This window comes from Odocoileus virginianus, chromosome 33 (assembly GCF_023699985.2).
Source record: "Odocoileus virginianus isolate 20LAN1187 ecotype Illinois chromosome 33, Ovbor_1.2, whole genome shotgun sequence".
Taxonomy (NCBI): Eukaryota; Metazoa; Chordata; class Mammalia; order Artiodactyla; family Cervidae; genus Odocoileus; species Odocoileus virginianus.
In genome coordinates, this window is record NC_069706.1 from 1,558,454 (window position 1) to 1,581,553 (window position 23,100).

The 23,100-nt window shown below is 65.3% G+C and overlaps 2 protein-coding genes across 14 annotated transcripts in view; one reads left to right on the forward strand and one right to left on the reverse strand.

Annotated features, from left to right (window-relative positions):
• Window positions 1–12,264, forward strand: part of TSC2 (TSC complex subunit 2) — a 29,562-nt gene extending 17,298 nt beyond the window's left edge. For 2 of the 9 annotated variants that reach the window (XM_020886495.2, XM_070461029.1), the window contains 21 exons: window positions 730–919; window positions 1,689–1,782; window positions 1,984–2,086; window positions 2,303–2,397; window positions 3,434–3,562; window positions 4,948–5,112; window positions 5,256–5,408; window positions 5,533–5,645; window positions 6,084–6,275; window positions 6,736–6,939; window positions 7,526–7,594; window positions 8,740–8,870; window positions 9,095–9,588; window positions 9,754–9,829; window positions 10,042–10,128; window positions 10,843–11,029; window positions 11,109–11,248; window positions 11,376–11,454; window positions 11,530–11,621; window positions 11,708–11,806; window positions 11,912–12,264. In XM_020886495.2, coding sequence (XP_020742154.2) covers window positions 730–919; window positions 1,689–1,782; window positions 1,984–2,086; window positions 2,303–2,397; window positions 3,434–3,562; window positions 4,948–5,112; window positions 5,256–5,408; window positions 5,533–5,645; window positions 6,084–6,275; window positions 6,736–6,939; window positions 7,526–7,594; window positions 8,740–8,870; window positions 9,095–9,588; window positions 9,754–9,829; window positions 10,042–10,128; window positions 10,843–11,029; window positions 11,109–11,248; window positions 11,376–11,454; window positions 11,530–11,621; window positions 11,708–11,806; window positions 11,912–12,082 — 3,063 coding nt within the window. In that variant the 3' untranslated portion in view covers window positions 12,083–12,264. The remainder of the gene's footprint in view (window positions 1–729; window positions 920–1,688; window positions 1,783–1,983; window positions 2,087–2,302; window positions 2,398–3,433; window positions 3,563–4,947; window positions 5,113–5,255; window positions 5,409–5,532; window positions 5,646–6,083; window positions 6,276–6,735; window positions 6,940–7,525; window positions 7,595–8,739; window positions 8,871–9,094; window positions 9,589–9,753; window positions 9,830–10,041; window positions 10,129–10,842; window positions 11,030–11,108; window positions 11,249–11,375; window positions 11,455–11,529; window positions 11,622–11,707; window positions 11,807–11,911) is intronic. The other 7 variants (XM_020886496.2, XM_020886497.2, XM_070461028.1 and 4 more) reach the window with 7 other exon arrangements.
• Window positions 12,265–12,271: 7 nt separating this feature from the next.
• The window catches only part of PKD1 (polycystin 1, transient receptor potential channel interacting), a 38,915-nt gene continuing 28,086 nt past the window's right edge, over window positions 12,272–23,100 (reverse strand). For 2 of the 5 annotated variants that reach the window (XM_070461023.1, XM_070461025.1), the window contains 23 exons: window positions 22,744–22,900; window positions 22,402–22,654; window positions 22,126–22,321; window positions 20,398–20,568; window positions 19,969–20,112; window positions 19,678–19,888; window positions 19,460–19,586; window positions 18,660–18,776; window positions 18,529–18,578; window positions 17,845–18,092; window positions 17,680–17,773; window positions 17,313–17,431; window positions 17,038–17,240; window positions 16,769–16,963; window positions 16,267–16,406; window positions 15,789–15,901; window positions 15,414–15,561; window positions 15,194–15,319; window positions 14,870–15,044; window positions 14,422–14,712; window positions 14,215–14,349; window positions 13,834–14,139; window positions 12,272–13,740 (listed from right to left, as the gene is read on the reverse strand). In XM_070461023.1, coding sequence (XP_070317124.1) covers window positions 13,270–13,740; window positions 13,834–14,139; window positions 14,215–14,349; window positions 14,422–14,712; window positions 14,870–15,044; window positions 15,194–15,319; window positions 15,414–15,561; window positions 15,789–15,901; window positions 16,267–16,406; window positions 16,769–16,963; window positions 17,038–17,240; window positions 17,313–17,431; window positions 17,680–17,773; window positions 17,845–18,092; window positions 18,529–18,578; window positions 18,660–18,776; window positions 19,460–19,586; window positions 19,678–19,888; window positions 19,969–20,112; window positions 20,398–20,568; window positions 22,126–22,321; window positions 22,402–22,654; window positions 22,744–22,900 — 4,190 coding nt within the window. In that variant the 3' untranslated portion in view covers window positions 12,272–13,269. The remainder of the gene's footprint in view (window positions 13,741–13,833; window positions 14,140–14,214; window positions 14,350–14,421; window positions 14,713–14,869; window positions 15,045–15,193; window positions 15,320–15,413; window positions 15,562–15,788; window positions 15,902–16,266; window positions 16,407–16,768; window positions 16,964–17,037; window positions 17,241–17,312; window positions 17,432–17,679; window positions 17,774–17,844; window positions 18,093–18,528; window positions 18,579–18,659; window positions 18,777–19,459; window positions 19,587–19,677; window positions 19,889–19,968; window positions 20,113–20,397; window positions 20,569–22,125; window positions 22,322–22,401; window positions 22,655–22,743; window positions 22,901–23,100) is intronic. The other 3 variants (XM_070461024.1, XM_070461027.1, XM_070461026.1) reach the window with 3 other exon arrangements.

Consider the following 23,100-nt stretch of genomic DNA (forward strand, 5'->3'; position numbering starts at 1 on the left):
TCTTGGTCACTCTATTCTCATTGAGCAGGGAACAGAAGTGTGGGGATGGTCAGGGCAAGGCGAGGCGCTAGAGCAGGACTATGTGGGCCCTGAGCCCACGCTCCTGGTCAGTGCTGTGGGGACTCACTGCTCCTGGCTTCCCCACCTCACTGCCCACTCGCACTCCAGGGGAACGTAAGCCCAGCTCCTCCTGTGTGGCCCGGACTGGTTTTCACTGGCTGCACTCCTGGGGTAGCTGGCCATACTGGGCTGAAGCTTCCCCAAGGACCCGTGAGGCCCAGAGTGTTACTGAGTGGGGGCGCTGGCTGCAGGAGGTCAGAATCACCCAGGGCCCAGGTGGTTTGCCCCAAGGCTGTGGCCTGAGCGGGTACTTGTCTCCTGGGGACTCGGCCCAGGGTGGGTGTGGGCCCGGCCGCCTCGCCATGGCAGACAGCTGGGGATTCGAGAGCCCAGGGAGTTGAGCCCAGCGTGTCCTGGCTCTGGAGTGGGCTGGGGGCATGTGGGGAGGCGTCAGGGAGGCCTCGCTGTCCACTGGGCTTGGGGGGGTCAGCTGCTGGTGGCGCTGCCGCTTGGGGGCCCCCGAGACCTGGGATAAGGCCCTTGGCCTTCCCCTCTGGGGTAGGGGTGGAGAGACCAGGCCCTGGCTCCCCAGAGGGGCTCTCTGTGGACGGGGCAGGGGCATGGGCCAGCCTGTGGAGGGCCTGGTGCGAGTCCTCTTGCCATCCACAGCGAGAGATGGTGTATTGCCTGGAACAAGGCCTCATCTACCGCTGTGCCAGCCAGTGTGTGGTGGCCCTGGCCGTGTGCAGCGTGGAGATGCCTGACGTCATCCTCAAGGCGCTGCCCGTCCTGGTCGTGAAGCTCACACACATCTCGGCCACGGCCAGCATGGCCATCCCGCTACTCGAGTTTCTGTCCAGTATGTGTCTGCGGCTGCGCTCATGTGTGCCGGGAGGGGTGTCAGCGGGGTGGGCTCTCGTGTTTGGGGCTGCGCCTTGCCTGAAATAACCCTTGCTGACTCTCACCTCCCCTTGGTGCGAGTAGGTGTGCTGAGCCCCATGGGCCCCTCTGCTGCCTCAGGGCCCTTGCACCCCCCACCCCTCTTGCTTGAGGGCTTTCCTTCCTGGCCCCTGAGGGCCAGTGGCCAGAAGCTGCCCGTTGGCTGGCCCTGGGCCCCATGCTCAGCCTGGCTCTCAGCTTTCCCTTTGTCCCCTCAGCACAGGCACAGCTTGGAGGGCCTCTCACCTCTCAGGCTGGAGTGGCCAGGAGCTGAGGGCTGCCTGGCTCACCCCTTCCTTCCCAGTGTCCCTGGGTATCTGGCCCTCAGCAGGCCTCAGGCATGTGGACAACAGGAGCAGAGCAGGGCTTTGCTTCTGTAAAAGGCCACCTGGGGCCAGCCGTGACTGTATATTCTTTTTGTTTACAACATTTTATAAAGGTAGAAAGCTTTCTTAGCTCACAGGTCATAAAGTGAGTCTGTATGGAGCCAGGGGACCGTTGTCTGCAGCCCTTGGAACCAAGGCCCATGGGCGGGGGGACTGCCCCCTTCGCTCCTTTGTTGCCTTCTTGTGTTGGAATAGCAGGGCTGGCTTTAGACACACAGCACAGGACGCTGGCGCCCAGCCCTGCTGTGGCTGTGGGCCCGTCTGCCCAGCCGTCGGGCCCCTCACTGGTTCTCCTTGTTGCAGCTCTGGCCAGGCTGCCTCACCTCTACAGGAACTTCGCAGCAGAGCAGTACGCCAGCGTGTTTGCCATTTCCCTGCCGTATACCAACCCCTCTAAGTAAGTGCTGGCTGTGCATCCCTGCAGGCCGCTGCCTCCTCAGTGTGGCCCGGGCCAGCTGGAGGCCTCTGCTCACCAGAGGCCAGGCCTCTGGGCATAGAAGGCCCACTGGTCTTGGCACCTCTGACCTGCCGCCCTCCCTCCTGGACGTTTCCCTGGGTCCCTCCCTGGGCCGCCAGCACCTCCTTTTCTCCTTGGCAGGTTCAATCAGTACATCGTGTGCCTGGCCCATCACGTCATAGCCATGTGGTTCATCAGGTGCCGCCTGCCCTTCCGGAAGGACTTTGTTCCTTACATCACCAAGGTGAGCTGGCGAGGCCGTTGGCCGTCCACAGCTGGAGTAGGGTGACCAGTCGGGGAGAGAGGTGGGCACCTTTGGGGCACAACTCGTGGCGCCCACGTCCTGGGCCTGTGGCTTGCCCCAGGCTTGTGGGGTCCCTGGGTGGCCCTGGCAGGGGCAGCAGGAGAAAGCCTGTGGGCGCCTCCTGGCCTGTGGCTCAGCTCCGCTCCTCTCTGCCAGGGTCTGCGCTCCAACGTCCTCCTGTCCTTTGATGACACCCCCGAGAAGGACAGCTTCAGAGCGCGGAGCACCAGTCTCAATGAGAGGCCCAAGAGGTGCGGGGCCTGTGTGGGCGGGGCAGGCCTGCCGGCGGGGCCTCGCAGTAACAAGGCCAGGGAGTGGATTCGGGCTGTGGCTGAGGGCGAGCCCCCTGAAGCCGTGCTGAGCGCCAGGTGCCCTGGGTTCGAGAGGCAGGCGGTCCCAGAACGCCAGAGAGGCCCGCACCCTCTGGGGCCTCGGTGTGGCTGAGCCTGTGTGCTGGATCCTGGCTGGTCCTGCCTGGATGGTGGGCGAGCATAGACTCGCCGAGCTGGAGATTGGGATGCCAGGTAGTTCTAGGGCGTCTGGATTTGGGGCTGACTCCACTGACCGAGCCCAGAGTTGACTCCTGAGAAGCCCACACCTGGCCTGGATGGGGGCCCATGGCCGCAGACGCCCAGCCTCAGACCGTGGTGGCCTGCTCCCCTGTGCTCTCCCCCAACCCGCTGTCAACCGGAGACACGCTCTTCATCTCAGCTGCTTTCGCCAAATCTGAGAAGAGCCGTGCTAGGCCTCGTGTTCTTGTTTTGCATTCCATTTGAACGGCTGCCCCCTGTCCCGCCCCCCCTTCCTGTCCAGCTTTCCTGGCTCTCCCTGGTGGGAATACGGCATTTTCCAGAAGTCAGTGTGGCCTGAGTCGGAGGCTGTTCTCTCAGGGCCCCAGCAGCTGGGGCTGGGCCTGGAGTTAGAACTGGCCTTTTCTGGAGCTGGTCCCGAGCAGGGGGGGCGGGACACCTGGTCAGCACAGCTTGGAAGCTGCCGTGCGGTGTGATCCACACATGTTTAATTTGCACTAATGTTCTTTGTTTTAGTATCATGCGTGAAACCTTACTTTTTCGCCGTCATGTTTACACGATGTATTTTCATGCGTTTTTGTTTTCTGTTTCTCCCCCGCTAACTGGCCTCTGGCATGGTTTTTTGTTCATCTCACCCGCGGGCTCTCCATCCTGACCCTGTGGCCTGTGACCTTTCCTCCTCATCCCTCCAATGGCTTGTCCTCCCTGCCGGGAGCTGGGCTCTCTGGGGCTTGGGCCTTCCTTCCTCACCTGGTAGTTTGAGGATAGCCAGACCCCCCAAACAAGGCTTGAATAACTCTCCACCCGTGAAAGAACTCAAGGAGAGCTCTGCAGCCGATGCCTTCCGGTGCCGCAGCATCAGTGTGTCTGAACATGTGGTCCGCAGGTAGTGGGCTCTGTCGGGTGGGGGGCTCGGACCCTGGAGCTGGGCCCGTGAGTGGCGCTGCCAGGCGGGAGCACCCGGGTGGTGGTGCATGGGGCTGCTTGCATGACCTTGTCACCTGCCCATGCCCTCCCCGGCCAGAGAGGAGGAGAGCCCGCCTGGCAGCCCTTGGGCCACGTGGCCGGGGCTCTGGGGCAGGGAGCCTGGTGGAGAGGGCTGGAAAGGTTGCATTCTGTCACCTGTCCTCGAACTAGCACGGGCTAGCTGCACGGCGTCCTCAGATGCTGGCCTGGGGGCCCGAAGCAGGGTGACCCTTGTGAGGCAGCTGGTGTCCAGTGGCGGCGCCCACAGGCCTGTCCGGGAGGTCAAGGGCCTTTGCAAACTAAAGCCACACCCATGCCAGTCACCTGAGGACACACTCTCCAGGGTTTGGCTTTTCTCTCACTTTCTCTCAAGTGGGCTTTCTTGAGTTTTCCTCTGGGAAAGTTCTTCCTTTGCTTTCTGTGGCAGGTGAGAGGGAACGGGGGCTTCTGTGTAGGGCAGTGGGCCGGGGGGCCAGCCTGCAAGGGGCCGGGCGTGGAAGGCCTGACCTCCCCAGGGGTGCGGCCTCGTCACTTCCTCTGCCGTGTCTTGGGCTCTTGGGGGGTGGGGGTTCACCGCTTCATGCCCGTGGGCCAGGCTACACCCTCTTCTCACCTGGAAGCCCCCTCAGGCCTCAGCGTCCCACAGCTCGGAGATCTAGCCCCTTGCTGATGCCTGGCTTGGGCCCCAGCCTGAGCCTGGCTTCCCCGAGTGGGGTTTGACCTGGATGGGAGTTAGGGCTGGGGAGTTGTCAGGGAGGCTCCCCTCTCAGCTGTTTTCAGTAACTTATGAGCAAAATTCAGCCACGGGGGCGTGAAATTTGTATTGGGGTGAGACCTGCACAAGCCCCTCCTCCTGGTCGTGGGGTGGGGCTGGCCGGCCGAGTGTAGGGGTGAATGCAGAGCCTCACCCGGGACCCAGACCCTGCCCGTCCTCCATGGGAGGCCCGGGGGCAGAATGCAATCTTCGTCTGTGTTCTGTGGTCTCCGCGTCTCTGCATGACTCCACTGTTCTGCCACAACGGGGTCACCTAATTCTCCTCTGCTTTGGTGAGGGGCCAGCCTCTCTCCCGGTCTCCGAGGCCTCTGCTCCGACGAGCCGGCCTGGATCTGTCCATAAGCCCCTGTCTGCCTGCCCCCCGGGGCAGTGTGTCCACTCTTTTGCAAGCTGTGGTTCAGTGGGCCACGTGCCCTGCTGGGTCTTTCTGAGCGCGACCCTCTCTGCACCTGCATGCCTTGAGCTTTGGCCCCGGTGGTAGACGGCTCGGCCCCTGCTGGCACCTGACCTTGCCGTGGCTCCTCTTCTAGCAGGATCCAGACCTCTCTCACAAGCGCCAGCCTGGGGTCTGCAGACGAGAGCTCGATGGCCCAGGCCGATGACAACTTGAAAAACCTCCACCTGGAGCTCACAGAGACGTGTCTGGACATGATGGCCAGATACGTGTTCTCTAACTTCACGGCGGTCCCCAAGAGGTGCGAGCTGGCTCCAGGACAGGGCAGGGCTGCGCTCATCTGTGACTGCACTCGGCCAAAGCGGCCGCAGGAGTGGTATGGGGGTGCCTTGGCCGTCCAGGGCGCCCACCCAGTGAGGTGTGGACCGACTCCTGTGCTTTCAGGTCCCCCGTAGGAGAGTTCCTCCTGGCTGGTGGCAGGACCAAAACCTGGCTGGTTGGGAACAAGCTTGTCACCGTGACGACGAGCGTGGGGACGGGGACCCGGTCACTGCTAGGCCTGGACTCGGGAGAGCTGCAGGGTGGCCCGGAGTTGAGGTGACCACTGCTTTCTGCTCTGTCTGCCTGGTCTTCATCCTGAGCCCACGCTTGCATGAGCGTGTCAGACCATCTGAGCCCATGGACTACCTCGGTCACACTCTGGGGACCCTTCTGTCCTCAGCTCTGACCCCAGTGTGCACGTGAGACAGACAAAGGAGGCGCCCGCCAAGCTGGAGTCCCAGGCTGGGCAGCAGATGTACCACGGAGCCCGGGACCGGGTCCGCTCCATGTCCGGTGAGCCTCCACCCCCACCCCGCCTCCCACCCAGGGCATCTGCGAAGCCCAGAGAGGCCTGGAGCTGCGGCGCAGGGCAGTCTGTTCAGACCTGGCCCCGGGGGCTGAGGAACTGAGTGCTGCCTGCAAGCCCTCCCCACCGGGTGCGGAGGGGGCACGGCCTCCCGCACAGCTGTGAGCTGTCAGCCCAGCCCACCCCTGGGGCTTTCTCTGCTGTCATTTAAATGAGCCATGGTTTGACTGGAGAGTTCTGGGGCCCTTGCCTGCTGTCCTGGGTCCACCAGGGCCAACTCAACACTGTCTGAGAGCCATGCCTGGGGAGGACTGGGCTGCCTCAGCCCCAGCTCGGAGTTCGGCAGGCCGGGCACCTGCTGGAACAGCCAGGCCTGTTGAGCCAAGTGGTGGTGGTCACCAGCCCTCCCCTCTCCTTCTCCTCAGGGGGCCATGGCCTTCGTGTGAGTGCCTTGGACACTGCAGCCTCCCACTTCCCCAGCAGCCCCACGTCCCCGGGCTCCGAGAAGGCTTCAGCTGGCAGCCCGCTCCCGGCGCAGAAGGAGAAGACAAACCTGGCTGCTTACGTGCCCCTGCTGACCCAGGGCTGGGCGGAGATCCTGGTCCGCAGGCCCACAGGTACCCAGGGGTGGGCCCATGCTCGGCTGGCCTGGGCTGCTGTCAGCACGTGCGTGCACAGTGATGCAAACGCTCTGGACGCGTGGGAGCCGGTGGCGGGCAGTCAGGAGGTCACCTTGAGCTGAGTCCCCAGGGGTGGACGTGAGGGCCGGGCGGCAGCTGACCTGCTCAGGCCACCACAGCAAAGCCCTGCTGGGCCAGGTGGCTGTAACCACAGAACCTCCTGCCTCCCGCCCAGGGACCCGGGAGCTGAGCGTCAGGGCTGTGGACAGGGCTTGTTTCTCCTGGGCTCTTAGATGCTGTCTTCTCTCTGGGCCCTTACACGGTCGTCCCTCTGTTTTAGTCATTTTTGTCGTGTGGACCCCGGTCAGAGTGGAGCAGGGTGCAGCTGGGGCTGCCCAGGGACGGTGGAGGGCAGGGCTGCTGGGGGTGCTGCGCTGAGCCCTGAGCCTGCCCACAGGCAACACCAGCTGGCTGATGAGCCTGGAGAACCCGCTCAGCCCCTTCTCCTCGGACATCAACAGCATGCCACTACAGGAGCTGTCGAACGCCCTCATGGCCGCCGAGCGCTTCAAGGAGCGCCGCGACACAGCCCTGTACAAGTCGCTGTCAGTGCCGGCGGCTGGCTCAGCCAAGCCGCCCCCGCCCCCGCGCTCCAACACAGGTGAGCGCTGGCCCCCACCCAACTGTGCGCCACGTCTGAGGGCGGACAGCCGCGTGGGGTCCTGGGCCATCTTGGCACTGCCAGCCTTGGGCACTGAGGAGGCCGGCTGCACGCAGGGCACACTCGTCTGCAGACCTGGCGCTTGAGGGGCCTGCTCCTGGGGGACCCTCCTTTGGAGAAGTGGTGCTGTGAATCGGTGGCTGGAGGCCCCGCTCGTCGGGTAGACACGGGCCTTGCTCTGCACTCTCCTTGGGTGCCTGGCGCTCAGGGTCCTGAAGATGGCCACGCTGCTGCTGGGGTGTGGGTGTGGACGTGGACGTGCCAAGCTCGCCTGTGCCCGTCTGCGCCCGCACTGCCCTCCTCCCTGCTTCCCTGCGGCTGGGTGACCGCTCGTGAGGAGGAGAGGTGCGCTCCTGTCCCCAGCGTGCACCCAAGCAGCTGGGAGCGCTGGCGTGAGCGCCGGCTGCTGGCCGCCCCTCTCTCTCCCCAGGCTCGGGTCCTTGCAGGACCGGTGGTGCCTGTCCTCTCGGCTCGGCTGTGCGTGGCCTTCCTCCTGCTGATGGGCCGCTCACGGTTTCCCTTGCAGTGGCCTCTTTCTCCTCCCTGTGCCAGTCCAGGTGCCAAGGAAGGCTGCACAGGAGCATTTCCTGGGCAGGTATTCATACGCTCTTTAAGGAAAGCGGTGTTTGCTGCAGAGCGCCACTCTGCCTCGTAGATGCTGTCATCGTCCCTCCTCCAGTCACCCCTCCCCGACCCCGTCTGAGCCTCTCATCGCCTCGGGGAGCCGTCCCCGACTCGCATGAGGACGTCGGTGCAGGATGCCTGTGCTTTGCCGGCGGGAACCCCCACTGCCTTGTGCCCTCCGTGGCTGAGTTCTGTTCCCAAGCGCGTCGGACCCTCCCAGCCCCGTCTTCACCTTGAGGGGGTGACCTGGGCGACTGGGCGACCCTAGAGGCTGGCAGAGGACAGAGCTGCCCCGCCCTGGCTCTGGTGCTGACGGGCCTTGTGAGCCCACAAATGGGGTGTGTCAGCCGTACACATGGGCTGCCCAAGGGCCCCGCAGGCTGGCTCCCAGCCCATTGCTCTCAGGCCCCAGCCAGAGGGTGTGGCTGGCTAGGTGCTCCAGCCGCCCTGGCCTCCCGCGTGGGCAGGACTGGCTCGGGGAGGGCACAGCAGGGTTTCTCAAGGCAGCTGACGGACCGCGCAGTGCGGGGATACGCTGACTCGGTTGTTTCTTCTCAGCCCTTCGTCCTGGCGCTGGCACAGGAAACCTGGCTTTAGGGTCATGCTCCCTCCTTAGCTGCCTGGCTCTGGGTCGGTACGAACTCAGCAGGCGAGCCTCCACCCTCCAGGAAGCTTCAGAGCCCGTGTGCACATGGGGCCCCTCACTGGTCTCTCGATAGGGCCTCTCAGGGAGGAGCCCGGAATTCTCCCGGCTCCTGAGGGCTGGTCGAGGCCCTTCCTCTGGGCCGGGCCCTGTCTCAGGCAGAGGCTTCTACACAGGGGTCCTGTCTGCCCTTGCCCACCTGCCTTGCCGGGGGAGCCCAGGCAGCTTCTGTGGATGCTGGGATGGGCAAGTCCCCATCTTGACCCCTGGGAGCCCATGAAGAGACCCTGTGTCAGGGCACTCAGAATGTCCTCCAGCTGGCTCTATGGGAGGGGGTGGCTCGGAGCTCCCGGCAGGAGAGCCTTGGGCCAGGCCCTGCTGGGGAGCTGCCATGCTCTCATGGGGAAACCTGGTACGCTGAGGCCATGTGAGTCCTGGACAGGCCGGCGCCCAGCACGTCTGTGTCCTTCCAGATTCTGCAGTAGTCCTAGAGGAGGGAGGTCCAGGCGAGGCCGGTTTGTCAGCAGAGCCTCCCGAGTTGGAAGATTTTGAGGCGACACTGGGCTCCGATGAGCGCTGCAGGCGCAGCGACGCTTTCAGCAGGGTGAGTGCAGTTGGGGGAGCCGCCTGAGGGGCCTATCACCCCTGCTGGGGGCACCGCGGGGCTGAGCATGGGAAAGTGCTTTCGGGGAAGGGGAACCACCAGCTTGGTGCTGGCTGCTCCGAGGCCCTGGCTGGGGATGGGTGGGGCTTTATTCCAACAGGTAAACCTGGGTGGGCTCCACAGTGCCTCCTGGTGACCGTTCTGTTTGGGTCCATTCTTCCCAGTCATCTTCCACCTCCAGCCAGGAGGAGAAGTCATTCCATGCTGAGGAATTGCCTCCTGGCGGCATCCCCATCGAGCGGGCAGTCTCCTCAGAGGGCTCCCGGGCCTCCGTGGACCTCGCCTTCCAGCCCTCGCAGCCCCTGAGCAAGTCCAGCTCGTCGCCTGAACTGCAGACCCTGCAGGACATCCTGGGGGACCCCGGGGACAAGGCTGAGGTCGGCCGGCTGAGTCCTGAGGCCAAGGCCCGGTCACAGTCAGGGATCCTGGACGGGGAAGGTGTTGCCTGGTCAGCCCCGGGCGAGGAGCGCCGGGGCCCCGCCCAGCCAGAGGGCCCCCTGCCGTCCAGCTGTCCCCGCTCCCCCAGTGGACTGCGGCCCCGAGGCTACACCATCTCAGATTCGGCCCCGTCACGCCGGGGAAAGAGGGTGGAGAGGGATGCCTTCAAGAGCCGAGCGGGGACCTCCAACACCGAGAAGGTGCCCGGCATCAACCCCAGGTGAGTCCCACCTTCCTGGTGCTCCTGTGGGGGCCTGGTGCTGGCGGGTCCTGGTCAGGGCAGACTGGCCACAGAGACCAGCCTCCTTGGTGACCACGCTCCGGCCCTCTCCCCCTTGGGCTGTGACTGCTGGCTGTGACCTCACCCATCTTCTCTCCCCTGCAGCTTCGTGTTCCTGCAGCTCTACCACTCACCATTCTTCGGTGACGAGTCCAACAAGCCAATCCTTTTGCCTAATGAGGTAGGTGGGTCCTCCCCCCGCAGGGCCCCCTGGGGCCCGGCTGCAGGTGCACAGTGGGCTGGACCCCCGGCTGGGCAGTGGGGGCTGCAGCCCAGTCCTGGAGGCCCTAGAGGAGGGGCCTTCCCCGACAGGCACTGGGCTGCGCCTGGCTGGGCGGGGCTGGAGGAGGGGCGTTTTCCGCCAGGGACTCAGGCTGGGCTCTGTGGCTGCAGTCTTTCGAGCGGTCAGTGCAGCTCCTCGACCAGATCCCATCATACGACACGCACAAGATCGCTGTTCTGTATGTGGGAGAAGGCCAGGTGAGGCTGCCGGGCTGGCAGGGGCTGCCTGGGTGCTGGGCAGAGGGTGGCCACCCTGCTGGGGGTGGGGTCCTTGTCCTCCACAGAACTGGGTTCTGCAGGAGCCGCTAGAGTGTCAGGTGTGCATGGAGCTCCCTTCCCTCTGGGACTCAGGAGTGAGATTGACAGGCTGGGTGGGAGCACAGGGTGCTTGGGGGGTGGGTTGTCACTGACCCCAGGGAGTTGGTTGTGAGCAGAGATGTGGAGGAAGTAAGGACATGCAGAGGAGTGCCGGGCAGGGGTGGCGAGGGGACAGGACGTGACGGGACGTGGTGGCACCCCTCGAGGCGGGCAGTTCCCAGTGCAGGGTTTGCATTGACTCGACCTGAGTCTCAGAAGCGCCCTGGCTGCCGTGGGCCGAGGGCCGGCCCGGTGGGAAGAGAGGGATGGGCAGCCAAGGACTCTGGGTTTTTCTGAGGACAGAGCCAGCCCAGGTCAGCGGCAGACAGACCAGGAGCAGTGGGGTGGGGGGGGGGGGTGACACCCCGGCAGTGGGTGTGAAGCTGCCCTGCCCTGGTCAGGTGGGCGGCAGAAGGGGTGCTGTGCCAAGGCACACTAATCAGCCTGACCCTGGCCCCCAGCAGCATCAGGCCCTTGGGGTCCTGCGGGCCCGGGACGGGGGGTGGCTGGGGGCAGCCTGGGAGCTGGTGCTACCGTGCCTTCGTTTCCCCGCAGAGCAACAGTGAGCTTGCCATCCTGTCCAACGAGCACGGCTCCTACAGGTACACAGAGTTCCTCACGGGGCTGGGCAAGCTCATTGAGCTCAAGGACTGCCAGCCGGACAAGGTGTACCTGGGCGGCCTGGACGTGTGCGGTGAGGATGGCCAGTTCACGTATTGCTGGCACGACGACATCATGCAAGGTGCGCCCTCCCTGCCCTCTGGCCCTCTCCTCGGGGACCTCCACCCAGCCCGCCCCGCTCAGCCCTGCCTGCCCTGCAGCTGTCTTCCACATTGCCACCCTGATGCCCACCAAGGACGTGGACAAGCACCGCTGTGACAAGAAGCGCCACCTGGGCAACGACTTCGTGTCCATCGTCTACAATGACTCTGGCGAGGACTTCAAGTTGGGCACCATCAAGGTGTGCTTGGGGGCCCTCAGAGGCGAGCGCAGGGCCCTCGGGGCAGGTCTGGGCCCCAGGCTGAGTGTGGAGGGGGTTGCAGAAAGTGGCCCTTGGCACCACGGTGACCCTGCTCCCGTGTGAGCAGGGCCAATTCAACTTCGTCCACGTGATTATCACCCCCTTGGACTACGAGTGCAACCTGGTGTCTCTGCAGTGCAGGAAAGGTGAGGTGGGGCGGGGGCAGGGGGGCAGGGAGAGGCTCCAGGGCTGAGCCCCATGTGAGCGCCATGTCTCCCCAGACATGGAGGGCCTTGTGGACACCAGCATGGCCAAGATCGTGTCGGACCGAAACCTGCCCTTCGTGGCCCGCCAGATGGCCCTGCACGCGAACGTGAGCAGAGGTGGCCCCTGGGAGGTGGGGGTCAGGCCCGCAGGTGCCCCCACGCAGGGCTCACCGTCCCACCCTCCCCACCCCAGATGGCCTCGCAGGTGCACCATAGCCGCTCCAACCCCACCGACATCTACCCCTCTAAGTGGATCGCCAGGCTCCGCCACATCAAGCGGCTGCGCCAGCGGGTAGGAGCTGGGCCGCGGGGGGTGCTCCACGGAGGTGGAGTGGCCAGCCTGGGGCGCGTGCGCCACCCCCTCTGGACTTGCTACTGAAGTTCCCCCCTCCCCCAGATCCGTGAGGAAGCCCACTACTCGAGTGCCAGCCTGCCCCTGATGCAAACGCACCCTCCTGGTCATGCCAAGGCTCCGGCACAGGCCCCGGCCGAGCCCACGCCCGCCTACGAGACAGGCCAGCGGAAGCGCCTGGTCTCCTCTGTGGATGACTTCACGGAGTTTGTGTGAGGCCGTGCGGGGTGGGCACGCGGACCCTTGGGGCTTCCCCAATGTGGACACAGCCTGGGCTCCCCCAGCTGCGGGACCCACCCTGCCCCTGTGGTGCTGGCTGATACTTATCTGTGCAAATAAAGCGCTGGTGTGGCCCAGGCCTGTGCACTTGGACACAGACCCCAGAGTGGACACAGACACGGAGGAGTCAGTCAACTTGTTTATTTGACTTCGTCTCTTGGGGGGGTGGGATCTAGGCTGTAGCTTTGGCCATGCCCAACGGAGTGGGGAGGGGGCCTGCCAGGCTGCTGCTGGGGCCTTGCCGTTGGGACAGCCTCACACATACGTGGTCACGCCCACCTCCCCTGGCCCAGGAGCCAGCCCCCGGGCAGAGATCTTTCCCTACCAGCTCTAGGGTCCCAGCCCTCACCCAGACCCGACACCAGCAGGCCTGGACAGGAAGCTAAGGCCATGGCGGTGGCAAGGCCAGCCTGGGGTGGGGTTTCCCCTCCAAAAGCCCTCTCTGCCCAGCACTTGCCCAAGGCCAGACTTGGATCTGAGAAGCAGCTGCTGCTCCTCCAGCTGGGCGGACAGGTGTCTGGGGAGGGAAGACCAGCTCTGGCGGTCCCAGCTCCCCTTCAATGTGGGTGACAGTGGGCACAGGCTGCTTCAGCCACCAGATCCCTTGGCTGTATTGAAAAATAAAGCGACGTACAAAAATATACACATTTTAACCCCACATAAATTACAACAGACAGGGCGGCAGCTGGAGGCGAGTGCACTGAGCAGGGACGGAGGAGGTAATAACTTAGGGGAGGACGACAGGCGTGCGGGCCCCTCCCCAGAGCCTGCGTCCCTGGCAGGGGAGACGTCAGCCAGCAAGGGGGCCGGGCACAGCCCGCTGTACCTGAGGACTCGGGAAATAAATTAGCGTCTGAGGCCGGGCACTCGTCCAGCACTGCTGTGTCCTCCCACAGGAGCGGGAGGGGACCCTGGGTCCGAGCTGGCCACATGGCCTCTGTAAAGTGCTGAAGCCCGCAGAGAGCCTGCCTGCTCTCTGGGGACCTGCGTGCAGCTGTTCTGCCTGGCCCGCAACCGAGGGTGGCAGAAGGGGATAATACTGAGCGGTGTCTGCTCTGGCTCCGAGGGACCAGAGAGGAGCCACGGGCACGCCCTGGGGAGAGGGGAGCCCAGAGGCCTTGGCACTAAGAGCTGCTGGGGTGGATCTTGTTCCTGGCCCGCAGTGATGCTCTGCTGGGACCTGTAGCCAGGCCAATGCCTCGACTGGCCCGGGCAAGGCGGCTGGGCAGGACGGGCCGCAGGCCTGGGGAGGGGCCGGGGGGCGGGGAGGCTGGGAGCACATTGCTCCTGTGGCCCTGCAGGCGCTGCAGCCGCCGCTCCAGCTGGTAGACGTCCTCGGTGGCCTGGTTGAGCCGGTCAAACTGGGCGAGTAGGGCCTCAAACACAGCATGGAGGCGGGACGGCTCGGGCTCCAGCTCTCGAGGCCCCGGCCGGCCCAGGCCCACGCTCAGCCCCTCCAGCTGGCTGGAGGAGGTGGAGGGGCGGGAGGCGTCGGAGCCCCCGCTGGGTGGGGGCACGTCCGCAGAAGCCTTGGAGCCCCGGGATGAGCGGGAGGGCAGTGGCTCCATCCCTTCGAAGCGGACTTTGTGGCGGAACTGGGGGCGGCACAGGGGCTCGGTCAGTCCGGCTGCGCCCTGGGCTCCGCTGGGCCCAGGGTGCGTCCCTCTCCCCCCCTGGGCCGTACCCACCTCCTTGACCTTGCTGAAGCCCATCCAGAGGCGCAGGCGGCGCAGGAACAGCTCCACCATCTCATAGTCCTGCGGCTCCCAGGCGGGGCGGTACAGCTCCCCATGCAGAGTGTGGTACCGCCACCGCAGAAGAACGGACCCCAGCCTCAGGGCTCCCCACAGACGCAGGGCCCAGAGCCCCGTGCACAGCATGGGGGACAGGCGCCAGGACTCCGCCGGGCACAGGGCAGGACCCCCGGTCCCAGGGCACAGCACCAGGAAGGCCTGGGCAGCACTCTGAAGCGAGTCCACACAAGAGGAGACCAACTGCAGGGGAAGGGGCACGAGTGAAGGGTGGGCCTGGGCTCAGCCACCCTCTCCCACGGCCCCACTGGGACCTACCAGGACAGCAAGCTGCGCGTAGGCTGCGGCGAGCATCACCAGGCCTAAGGCTGCCCCCGCGAGCTCCGGCAGCGCCCGGCACAGCGTCTTGCCGAAAACCGACCACTGGCGCACAAAGCGCAGCTGCTGGGCGGCCTGCGGACAAAGGGCGTCAGCCGACTAACCCTGCCAACGCTGCCCGCCTGGACCCACCGGCTCAGCCCTCACCTTGACCAAGAGCAGGAAGAGCAGCGAGGCGGTCAGGCCCCGAGCCACGGCGCTCAGCTGGGCCACCTGTTCGAAGCTGGTGAAGCGGCGCGGGCGGCGGCGCAGGAAGCGGGTCCACTGGCGGTCGGCGGCGCCCAGCTGGGCCAAGCGCACCAGCGCCGCGGCTGCCGTCAGTGCCACCAGCAGCCACCGCGCCCAGGTCCCAGCCCGCGTGGCGCGCGTGCGCCCCTCCCTGCGCCAGGCGCGTACCTCGGCCGCCGAGAAGTACACGGCGAACAGGAGCAGGCTCACCTGGTGGGGCGGGCCGGGGCCGGGGCGGGGTCAGGCCCGTGGAGGGCGGGGCCACGGCCCTGATGCGGGTCTGGGAGGGCGGGGTCAGGTTAGAGGGAGGAGGCCGGGGCGGGTCCAGACCCGCGGAGGAGGGCGGGGCCGCGAGGGCGGGGCCTACCGAGGTGAGCAGCGGCAGCGAGAGGCCGGCGCTGAGCTGCCGCAGCACGAACGGGCGGACGCTGAGGGCCGCCACTGCGTGTCCGGCCGCTGGGAACTCCAGGCGCAGCGTTACGGCGGCGTGCAGCCCCACGGCCGGGCTGTAGCGTGTCAGCTCCACAAATACGGCGCGGCTTCTGCACAGAGGGCACGGGCAGGGGCCGGGAGTCGGAGGGAGCAGCGCCGGGAGAGACCGGTGCTCTCCAAAGGGGCTTGGGTGGCAGGTGTCGCGGTGACGGGGCGGCGCGCGCGGGGAGTGGGCGGAGGGGCCGAGCACGGGGCCCACCTGTTGTCGATCCAGTTGTGCAGCTGCAGGAAGCCCAGCTGCGCGCGGCTCTCCTCCAGGCTGGGCCCCAGCTCCTGCACGTAGCCCCCGCTGTCGTACACGGCGCAGGAGCCCCAGGACCACATGCTGCCAGGAGGGGCGACGTCAGCACCGGTGCCCCGGCAAGCTCCTCTGAAGGGCTGTCCCTTTCCCCGGCACCCTGGCCGCCCTCCGGGCTCACCCCAGCAGGTCTGGCGCCGAGTAAGCCCAGATCTCGGAGCTGTTGAGAGCAGCGCTCCCCCAGCCAACGCTGTAGTCGCTGGTGCTGAAGCCGCCTGAGGCTGCTGAGCACGCAGGGTCCCTGGAGCCAGGCGGGTGCGGGCAGAGCGCTGAAAGCAGAGGGTCCAGGGCCCTGCCTGTTTACCAGCCTCCAGGCCAAGCTCGACAGGGCCTCACCGAGCCCACCCAGCAGCCCAGGAAGTAGGTGTCACTGTCTGCACATCAGGAGACCCAGGCAGGCCGTCACCCAGCCGCGGGCATTGGATCCAGACCCCGGCAAAGGCTTCCCTTTGGAAACAAGTTAGGCTAAGGGTCGGGGCACCCCTCAGTGACTCACCTTCCTGCAGACGCACCTGCCGCAGCCGTGGGGGCCCCAGCTCTGGCCTGGACTGGTTCCCGTGGATGTAGGGGAGCAGAACGTGGGACACCCATGGCCAGAACTCATCAGACCTGCCCACGCCAAACCCAGAGTCAGTCACATGGCCGTCCCTCACAGCCCAGCCCCCCAGGGTGAGAGGCCCAGGGCGCACTACCACCACAGTCCCAGCCGGGCCAGCAGGAGGCGGCCAGTGCTGCCCAGGGGAGGAGGCACGGCCTGGGCTTCCTGACACTTGGGGCTGGGCCTGTCCTGTGTCCTCTCCCCATGGCCAACAGCACCCACTCCAGTTCTGATGACCAGAGATCGACTGAGACGCTTCCCAACACCCCCGAGGGGCTGTGATGCACCAAGGGCGGGGTTGAGGTGGACCCTGGCCAGCACTGGCACCGCCCTGGCCCAGAGGACAGACCTGTGCCTGCATACAGGGCATCTGTACCGGGTGATGGCCAGGAAGGCCTGGCTGTCCAGCTCCTGCTTGATGGCGCTCTGCAGGCGGTAGGCATGGTTGTGGCACGAGGTATCCCCATAGTTGGCCAGCAGCGTCACCAGCAGGAAGAACATGTAAACCAGAAGGCCCTGGGGGGCAGGGATGGCCCTGGAGTCAGCCAAACCCAGCCTGGCGCCCCGTGGGTGCAGCCTGTGACAGAGCGTGGCTTCCACATGCTGGGCAGCAAAGTGCCCACAGCCAGGGAGGCTGGTGCTGAGAACCAGGCCTATGGGCACACATGGTCTGTGAAGGCCAGCAAGCTGCACCAGGGCCCCATGAGGCTGGGCAGCAGGAGGTCACGGGAGGGGCTGGGCCCATAGAACCCTAGACCACCTGCGGAAGGAGGAGGGCGCATTGAGGTTTTCAAGAAAGGTGGGCCCTCCTGGAAGGTATTGCCTGGGCCAGGAGGCCAGGAAGGGAGGCCAGGCGCCAGCGTGGGGCCCGAGCTCACCCGCAGCATCCCATGCAGCCTCTTGACCTTCCGGGCTTCCTCCTTTGCCAGGAAGAGCGCGAAGCCATGGGGCGGCCGCACGCGGGGCACACGCTCGCTCACGGGTGTCACGGCCGGGCTCTCCACCAGGGTGTCATCCTCATCGGGGTGTAGCCGCTTGGCCACCAAGGAGAAATACAGTGCCTCCAGCAGGACCTGGGCCAGGGCTAGTGTCAGAGGGGCCCAAGGAAGCCAGAAGCTGGCAGGCTGGCCTCCCGTACCCCTCTCACCTTGAAAGGCTCCCAGCAGAGGAAGGAGGCCAGAAAGCTGGAGCCGCTTGAGAGGAGCCACATGACAGATACGCTGGGTGGGAAGCTGGCGCCGACCCACCCCGACACGCCCACGGCCACAGCCACCAGGAGCAGGCTGAGTCCGTGGGCCAGGGGCGCACACCAGGCTGGCAGCAGCCGCTTCCTCAGACCCTCCACCAGCCCTGGGAAGGCAGGCAGATGGGTCAGCAGCGGCTCAGAGGAGCGGGAGGCTGTCCTGGGACTTGGGCGCGCACCTGTCTTGGGGAGCCTGGCCGGTGGGGGTTGTTCCCACTTCAGGCCTGGGCTGGGCAGCCTTGCGTCCCCCGGGCTCCGCAGCATCACGGGCTGGGTCTTCTCGCCAGGGGCGCTGCACCTGAAGCAAGATGGGGGCACTCGCCTGTCAGCGGCACACTACTCGGGGGCGTGGCCAGCCCCCTCTGGCCTCTGCAGACAGAGGATAACACCCCAGGCCAGGCAAAGGATGCTGGGCCTGCTGGCTGCTCGGGGGCGCTCGCCTCGTGGTGCTGGGCCCCGACACCCGTCCTTCCTGCCACCGCTCCAGCAGCCGTTGCCCCACAGCACCATACCTCCCCACCGCCGCCCCTGGAGCCCGGCACTCACAGGCCAGCGAGCAGGTCCGTTTCTCCCTGCGTGTCCTGGGTGGGGGCCAGGCTGCCAGCCCCTTCAGCCAGGATCTGCCGGATCAGGTCCTCATCTGGAGAGGGCGGGACAGGTCAGCCTGGAGCCCTCCTAGGGGGCCGGGCAGCGCCTCCCCACCCCACGCACCTGAAGCAGAGAAGTACTTGGCAGGTGAGGAGGGGTTGACCAGGGAGAGACTGTCCTCCTCCGGGTCTGGTGTGAGGCCCATCCGGCCCCGAGCCAGCCGCTGCAGGGCACTGCCCATGACGGACGGGTCACTCAGCAAGTCTGGCCAGCTGAGGGTGCCTTCGCTGGATGGCCAGCACACCAGGCTGCAGGCAACAGTCAGCAAGGGGTGCCCGGGCACGCGATTGCACACACATCCAACCCAAGTCCTATCACAGGCGGACACACGGGGCTCTAAGCAAATGCTCCCAGGACAAGTGTGTAACACATGGATGAGGACACATGACCCACACAACACACGAAGGAGAACATGCAACCCACATGACACACAGAAGAGGATACGCAACACCCATGACACATGGATGGGGACACGCAACCCATAAGACATGCGCACGAGGACACGCGATGCCCATGACACGCACACGAGGACACACGACGCTCACGACACACGGATGGGGACACGTGACGCCCACAACACGCACATGGGGACACACACGCCCACAACACACACACAGGGACACGCGACACCCACGACACACAGATGGGGACACGCGATGCTCACGACACACAGATGGGGACACACGACGCGACACACATGAGGCACAGCTGACCCACACAAACTCATGCTTTCTTTAGGGACCCCACCTTTTAGAATCCTCCAGAAATGAGTCCTGTCTCACTTGTCCAGCAAAGGCCTGTTGAGAAGCATACACAGAGCCTAACTGCAGACTGCCCGTGCTGCAGCCCCACCCGGGCAGGCCCCCGGGAGCCCGCACCTCAGCACCGAGTCCCGGGAAGGCGAGCATGGAGCTGTCCAGCACGGATGAGTCCAGGCAGCTGTCCACGTCCAGCGCCTGCGGGCCTGCGGGGGTGGGGCTCAGGCCCCCTGCCACCTGCAGGAGAGGCAGGTCAGCGGGACACAGCTCGGGGCCCGGCTTGGGGAGGTGTGCCCGCCCTGGCGAGCAGAGTCTGCAGCAGTGCTGTCCTAAGAACGTTCTAGAACCACACATGTGCTCTGCACCTACAGACCCCATCACAGAAGCCACTCTCCACGTGCCGACACGGAGCACCAGGAGCGGCTCCCATGACCAAGAAGCTGAAGTTCTTTCTAATTTGAATCAGCGTAACCATGGGCAGCCACACACAGCTAAGGACATGACCAGGCCGCTGGCTGAGGTGTGTGGCCTTTGCTGAGCACTACTTGAGGTCTCTGGCTCTGGCCTCAGGGAAGAGTCAGGAGGTACCCGGCAGGTTTTATCGAGCCTGTGTGGGACTGCTGCTGACTTTCCATGACTGCTCAGCGGACTTGCCAGAGAGACCACCTGGGCTGTTCTTGGAGGTTTTAAGTGACCTCCCACCGCTGCGCTGGCCCGGGGTCTGCTCAGACTTTGTCCTCAGGTCGGTTTTTCTCAGAACCTGCGGCCTGTCATCCGGGGAGCCCATCCCTGCCTGCTCAGGGACCTGAAACACGGGTGTTGACAGCTCACGGGGCCCGCTGACACCTGATGTGCTCTGGGTGCTGACCCCTCCAGGCCCCCCGGACAGCCCGGCACACTCAGGGGCCCCACGCACCCACCTTGCTCCGGGACATGCGGAAGAGGAACAGGATGGCCAGGTAAACGGGGTAGACGACCAGGCTGGACACCAGGCCGACGGCGACGGTATCCAGGCTCAGTGGGGCCAGGCTGGACACGGGGCCCCGGCTGCAGGAGAGGATGTATGGGCTGGCTTGCGGGGAGGCAGGGAAGCAGGAGGGGGTAGGCCGAGGCGGGCGGGCCGGCCCACAGCACGCACCTGTGGGTGCTGTCCCTCACAGCCCCGTACCACACGGCGTTAGCACCCAGGAAGAGGCCGACGAGGAGGACGCAGCACGTAGCACGCTGCACGCGTGTGAAGCGGCTCCGAGGCGGCCGGTCCCATATGGAGAGCCAGACGTGCTTGTCGAAGAAGCCACGCTGCAGCTCAGCGACCAGGAGGCGCTTGAACCGCCGCAGCGCCGCGTCGCCTGGGGGGGAAAGGCGGGCTTCAGGAGACCCCAGGCCAGGCATTTGTTTGTTTTGCGGCAGCTGCCAGGTGGGGTCTTACTTGCAGCCAGCACCTCCTTCTCCACCAGGCCCCCATTGGCCTCCGTCTCCACCGACAGCCAGTCGTTGACCAGGAAGAAGGTGCTGCGGGCGCTCTGCAGGTCCCGGACGATGACATGCTGCAGGAACCAGGCGGGGCTCAGCCCTGCGAGAGTGGGCAGGTGGTCAGGGTCAGCGGGCAGTGGTAGGACGGGGCAGGCGGGGCAGGGCGGGCAGGCAGTGGGCGGTCAGGGCCGGCGGGCAGTCAGGGCCAGCGGGTGGTGGGCGGGCAGGGCGGGCGGGCAGAGGGCCATCAGGGCTGGTGGGCAGTCAGGGCCGGTGGGCGGGTTGGCAGTGGGCGATCAGGGCTGGCAGGCAGTGGGCAGTTGGTCAGAGCCAGCGGGCAGTGGACAGGCAGCGCAGGACAGGGCAGGCAGGCGACGGGCCCCACCTTTGTTGTCATGCCACACGCGGATCTTCCACAGGCGGCCCAGGCTGTGCGGGGTGGCAATCTGGAAGACGTCCAGGCTGTTGCGCTGGAAGGCTCCATCCCCATCCAGGTGCCGGTGGCCGCTGCGGCCGTCTGCCCCGTACAGCATGATGCCCACGTGAGCCGTGGTCCCTGGAGCACAGGTGGACAGGAGGCGTGACTCTGGGTTTCTGTCCCCGGGCGCATCTGCCTGTCTATCTCCCTTCGACAGGCACAGGCCTCGCCCTGTGGCTCCAACACAATCTCAGGCCCTCAAACTGTTCCACGAATGGCCCCAGTAGTGGAGCGTTAACGGCAAGTGACCACATGGAACAGAAGCATGGCTGCCAGCCTACAGTCTGCTACGTGAGTAAGAGACCTACGTCCTGGTGGCGACTGGCGACACCACCCCTTCCAGAGCCTGCTGCTGACCGGTCACCACGCAGCTGTCTCACACAAACCAAGCGCACAGTGGTCTCGCCCCCGCATCAGCCACGATAAACCTATGTGACATTTTATGAATGTCACAGAGAGGAACAGAAAAAAACTTCAAAAGTAAAACTTTCCCTGGACTTCCTTGGCAGTCCAGTGGTAAAAACCTGCCTTGCAGCAAAGAGAACACAAGTTCGATCCCTGGTCCCGGAAGATTCCACATGTGGTGGGACAACTCGGCCCGTGCACCAGGGTGACGAAGCCCGGGCTCTAGCCCGGGATCCGCAGTGCTGAGTCAGCGCCGGGAGACAGAGAGGAGCGCCCACGCCACTAGAGAAAGCCCACCCAGCAACCAAGACCTGGGATAAATAAAACATAAAAATTTAAGAAAATAGATACTTTCCTAACAAGAGACAGGGCCAGGTGATAAAGATGAAAGCGTAGCAGAGAAGAAAACTGGCACCAAGGAAGTGCACTGTGACTCAAAGGCGAACGCGCAACTGAAGGCGCAGCCAGCCGTGCAGCTCCCGCCGCCACCCCAGGCCCTAAAGAGGCCACCGGTGACAGCAGAGTGGCCGACACGAGCGAGGCCAGTGGCTGCAACAAGAAGGGTGAAGATGCCACGGAGCAGCCAGTATAGCAAAACGCTTCTTCACGTGAGAAGAGCTCTCAGAGGTGCCTCACAGCGGAAGCTCGGACGGCGTGGGCGGTAAAGTGACCTCTGGCCGGAGAACAAGGACGCCCCTAAGGTGGCGCTCGTGGACAAGAACACCGCTCGGACTACACTTGCTCAGTTTCCCACAAAGAAACAAGATGCCTGACCTCAGCGTCCAACAAGTACATCACGCAGGACTGACCCCACGCCAACCTGCCTCTCTGACGGCTCGAACCGATGGTCAGAGAGCTAGGGACGTCGTGAAAACAGTTTTCTCACCTGGACGACCTGCTACCGTTCAGTAATCACCTCCCATACCGATAGATGGGCTTCCCTCAGTCAGTAAAGAATCCGCCTTCAACGCAGGAGACCTGGGTCGATCCCTGGGTCAGGAAGATCCCCAGAAGGGAATGGCAACCCACTCCAGTATTCTCGCCTGGAGAATCCCATGGACAGAGGAGCCTGGCGGGCCACAGTCCACGGGGCCACAGAGTTGGTCATAACTTAGTGACTAAGCTATGGTCCCGCTAGTCCTGCCCACCTGTGCACGCCGGTGGCCACCCTGTGGGACTGCAAACCTATAGGCCACTGCTTGCAGACCTGCCCCGCCGGAAGCCCCTCACCTGAGCCCCGGCCCCAGCCAGTCTTGACCAGGATCTCGTACTTGAAGCGGCCCCCCTTCCCGCAGAATGGGATGGCACGGACCCGGCGGACGTCCAGCTGGTCCAGCTTCCGCAGGATCACGGCCATGACCGCGTAGGTCAGTAGGCACACAGCACAGGTCAGCAGGACAACATGGTTGACGCCGGAGGCCGGCTCCTGGGGAGATAGGCTCGTCAGCCCCGAGGCCACGCACCACGGCACCAGGCTTCCCTCGGTCCAGGCATGGCGCCACTCACAGGGAAGGTGAACTCGACGCGGCTGGCGGGCACGAAGAGGCTGGCGCCGAAGGCAGTGAGGTGGCGGGTGAGGCAGACGGCCTCGCGGGGCGAGGTCTCCTCCAGAGGCACCAGCCCCTCTGTGCGCCACGCCATGTCCTCCTCGCTGAAGTACTGGCAGAGCGACGTGTACAGGCCCACGGACACCGCCAGCGCTGACCAGCGGAAGTGGCTGCTTAAGTTCAGGTAGTAGCTCGTGCCCAAGTCTCGGGACCTGGAGGGGGGCGTGTCACGGTCAGGCCCCGCCCTGCCCGGCCTGGCCCACCAGGGGGCGCCCACCCGCCAGCGAGGCCCGCTGTGCACCCTGGGGCGATGAAGAAGGTGTAGGGCCTGTGGTCTCCGCCCGCCAGGGCCTCCAGGCTGATCCTCTTGCTGGCTGAGCAGTTGTGTTCATTGGGCCGGGGCTCCGAGTGCAGGTAGGCGGCCAGGAAGGGCTCGGGCTCCTCCGGCAGGTACTTCTCTGTGGGTGGGCGGCATGGGCAGGCTCGGACCCCCGGGCGGGCAGCCCACACGCCCCGGGAGCCCTCCCCTGTGGTCCTCCAGCCAGGCCCCTAGAGCCTCGTGAAGCAGGACACAGGACTTAACACAGGCCACAAGTTGGGGGAGCCCGTGAGAAACGCCAGTTCAGCTGGCCAGCCTGCGGCCCCACACAGGCTGGGC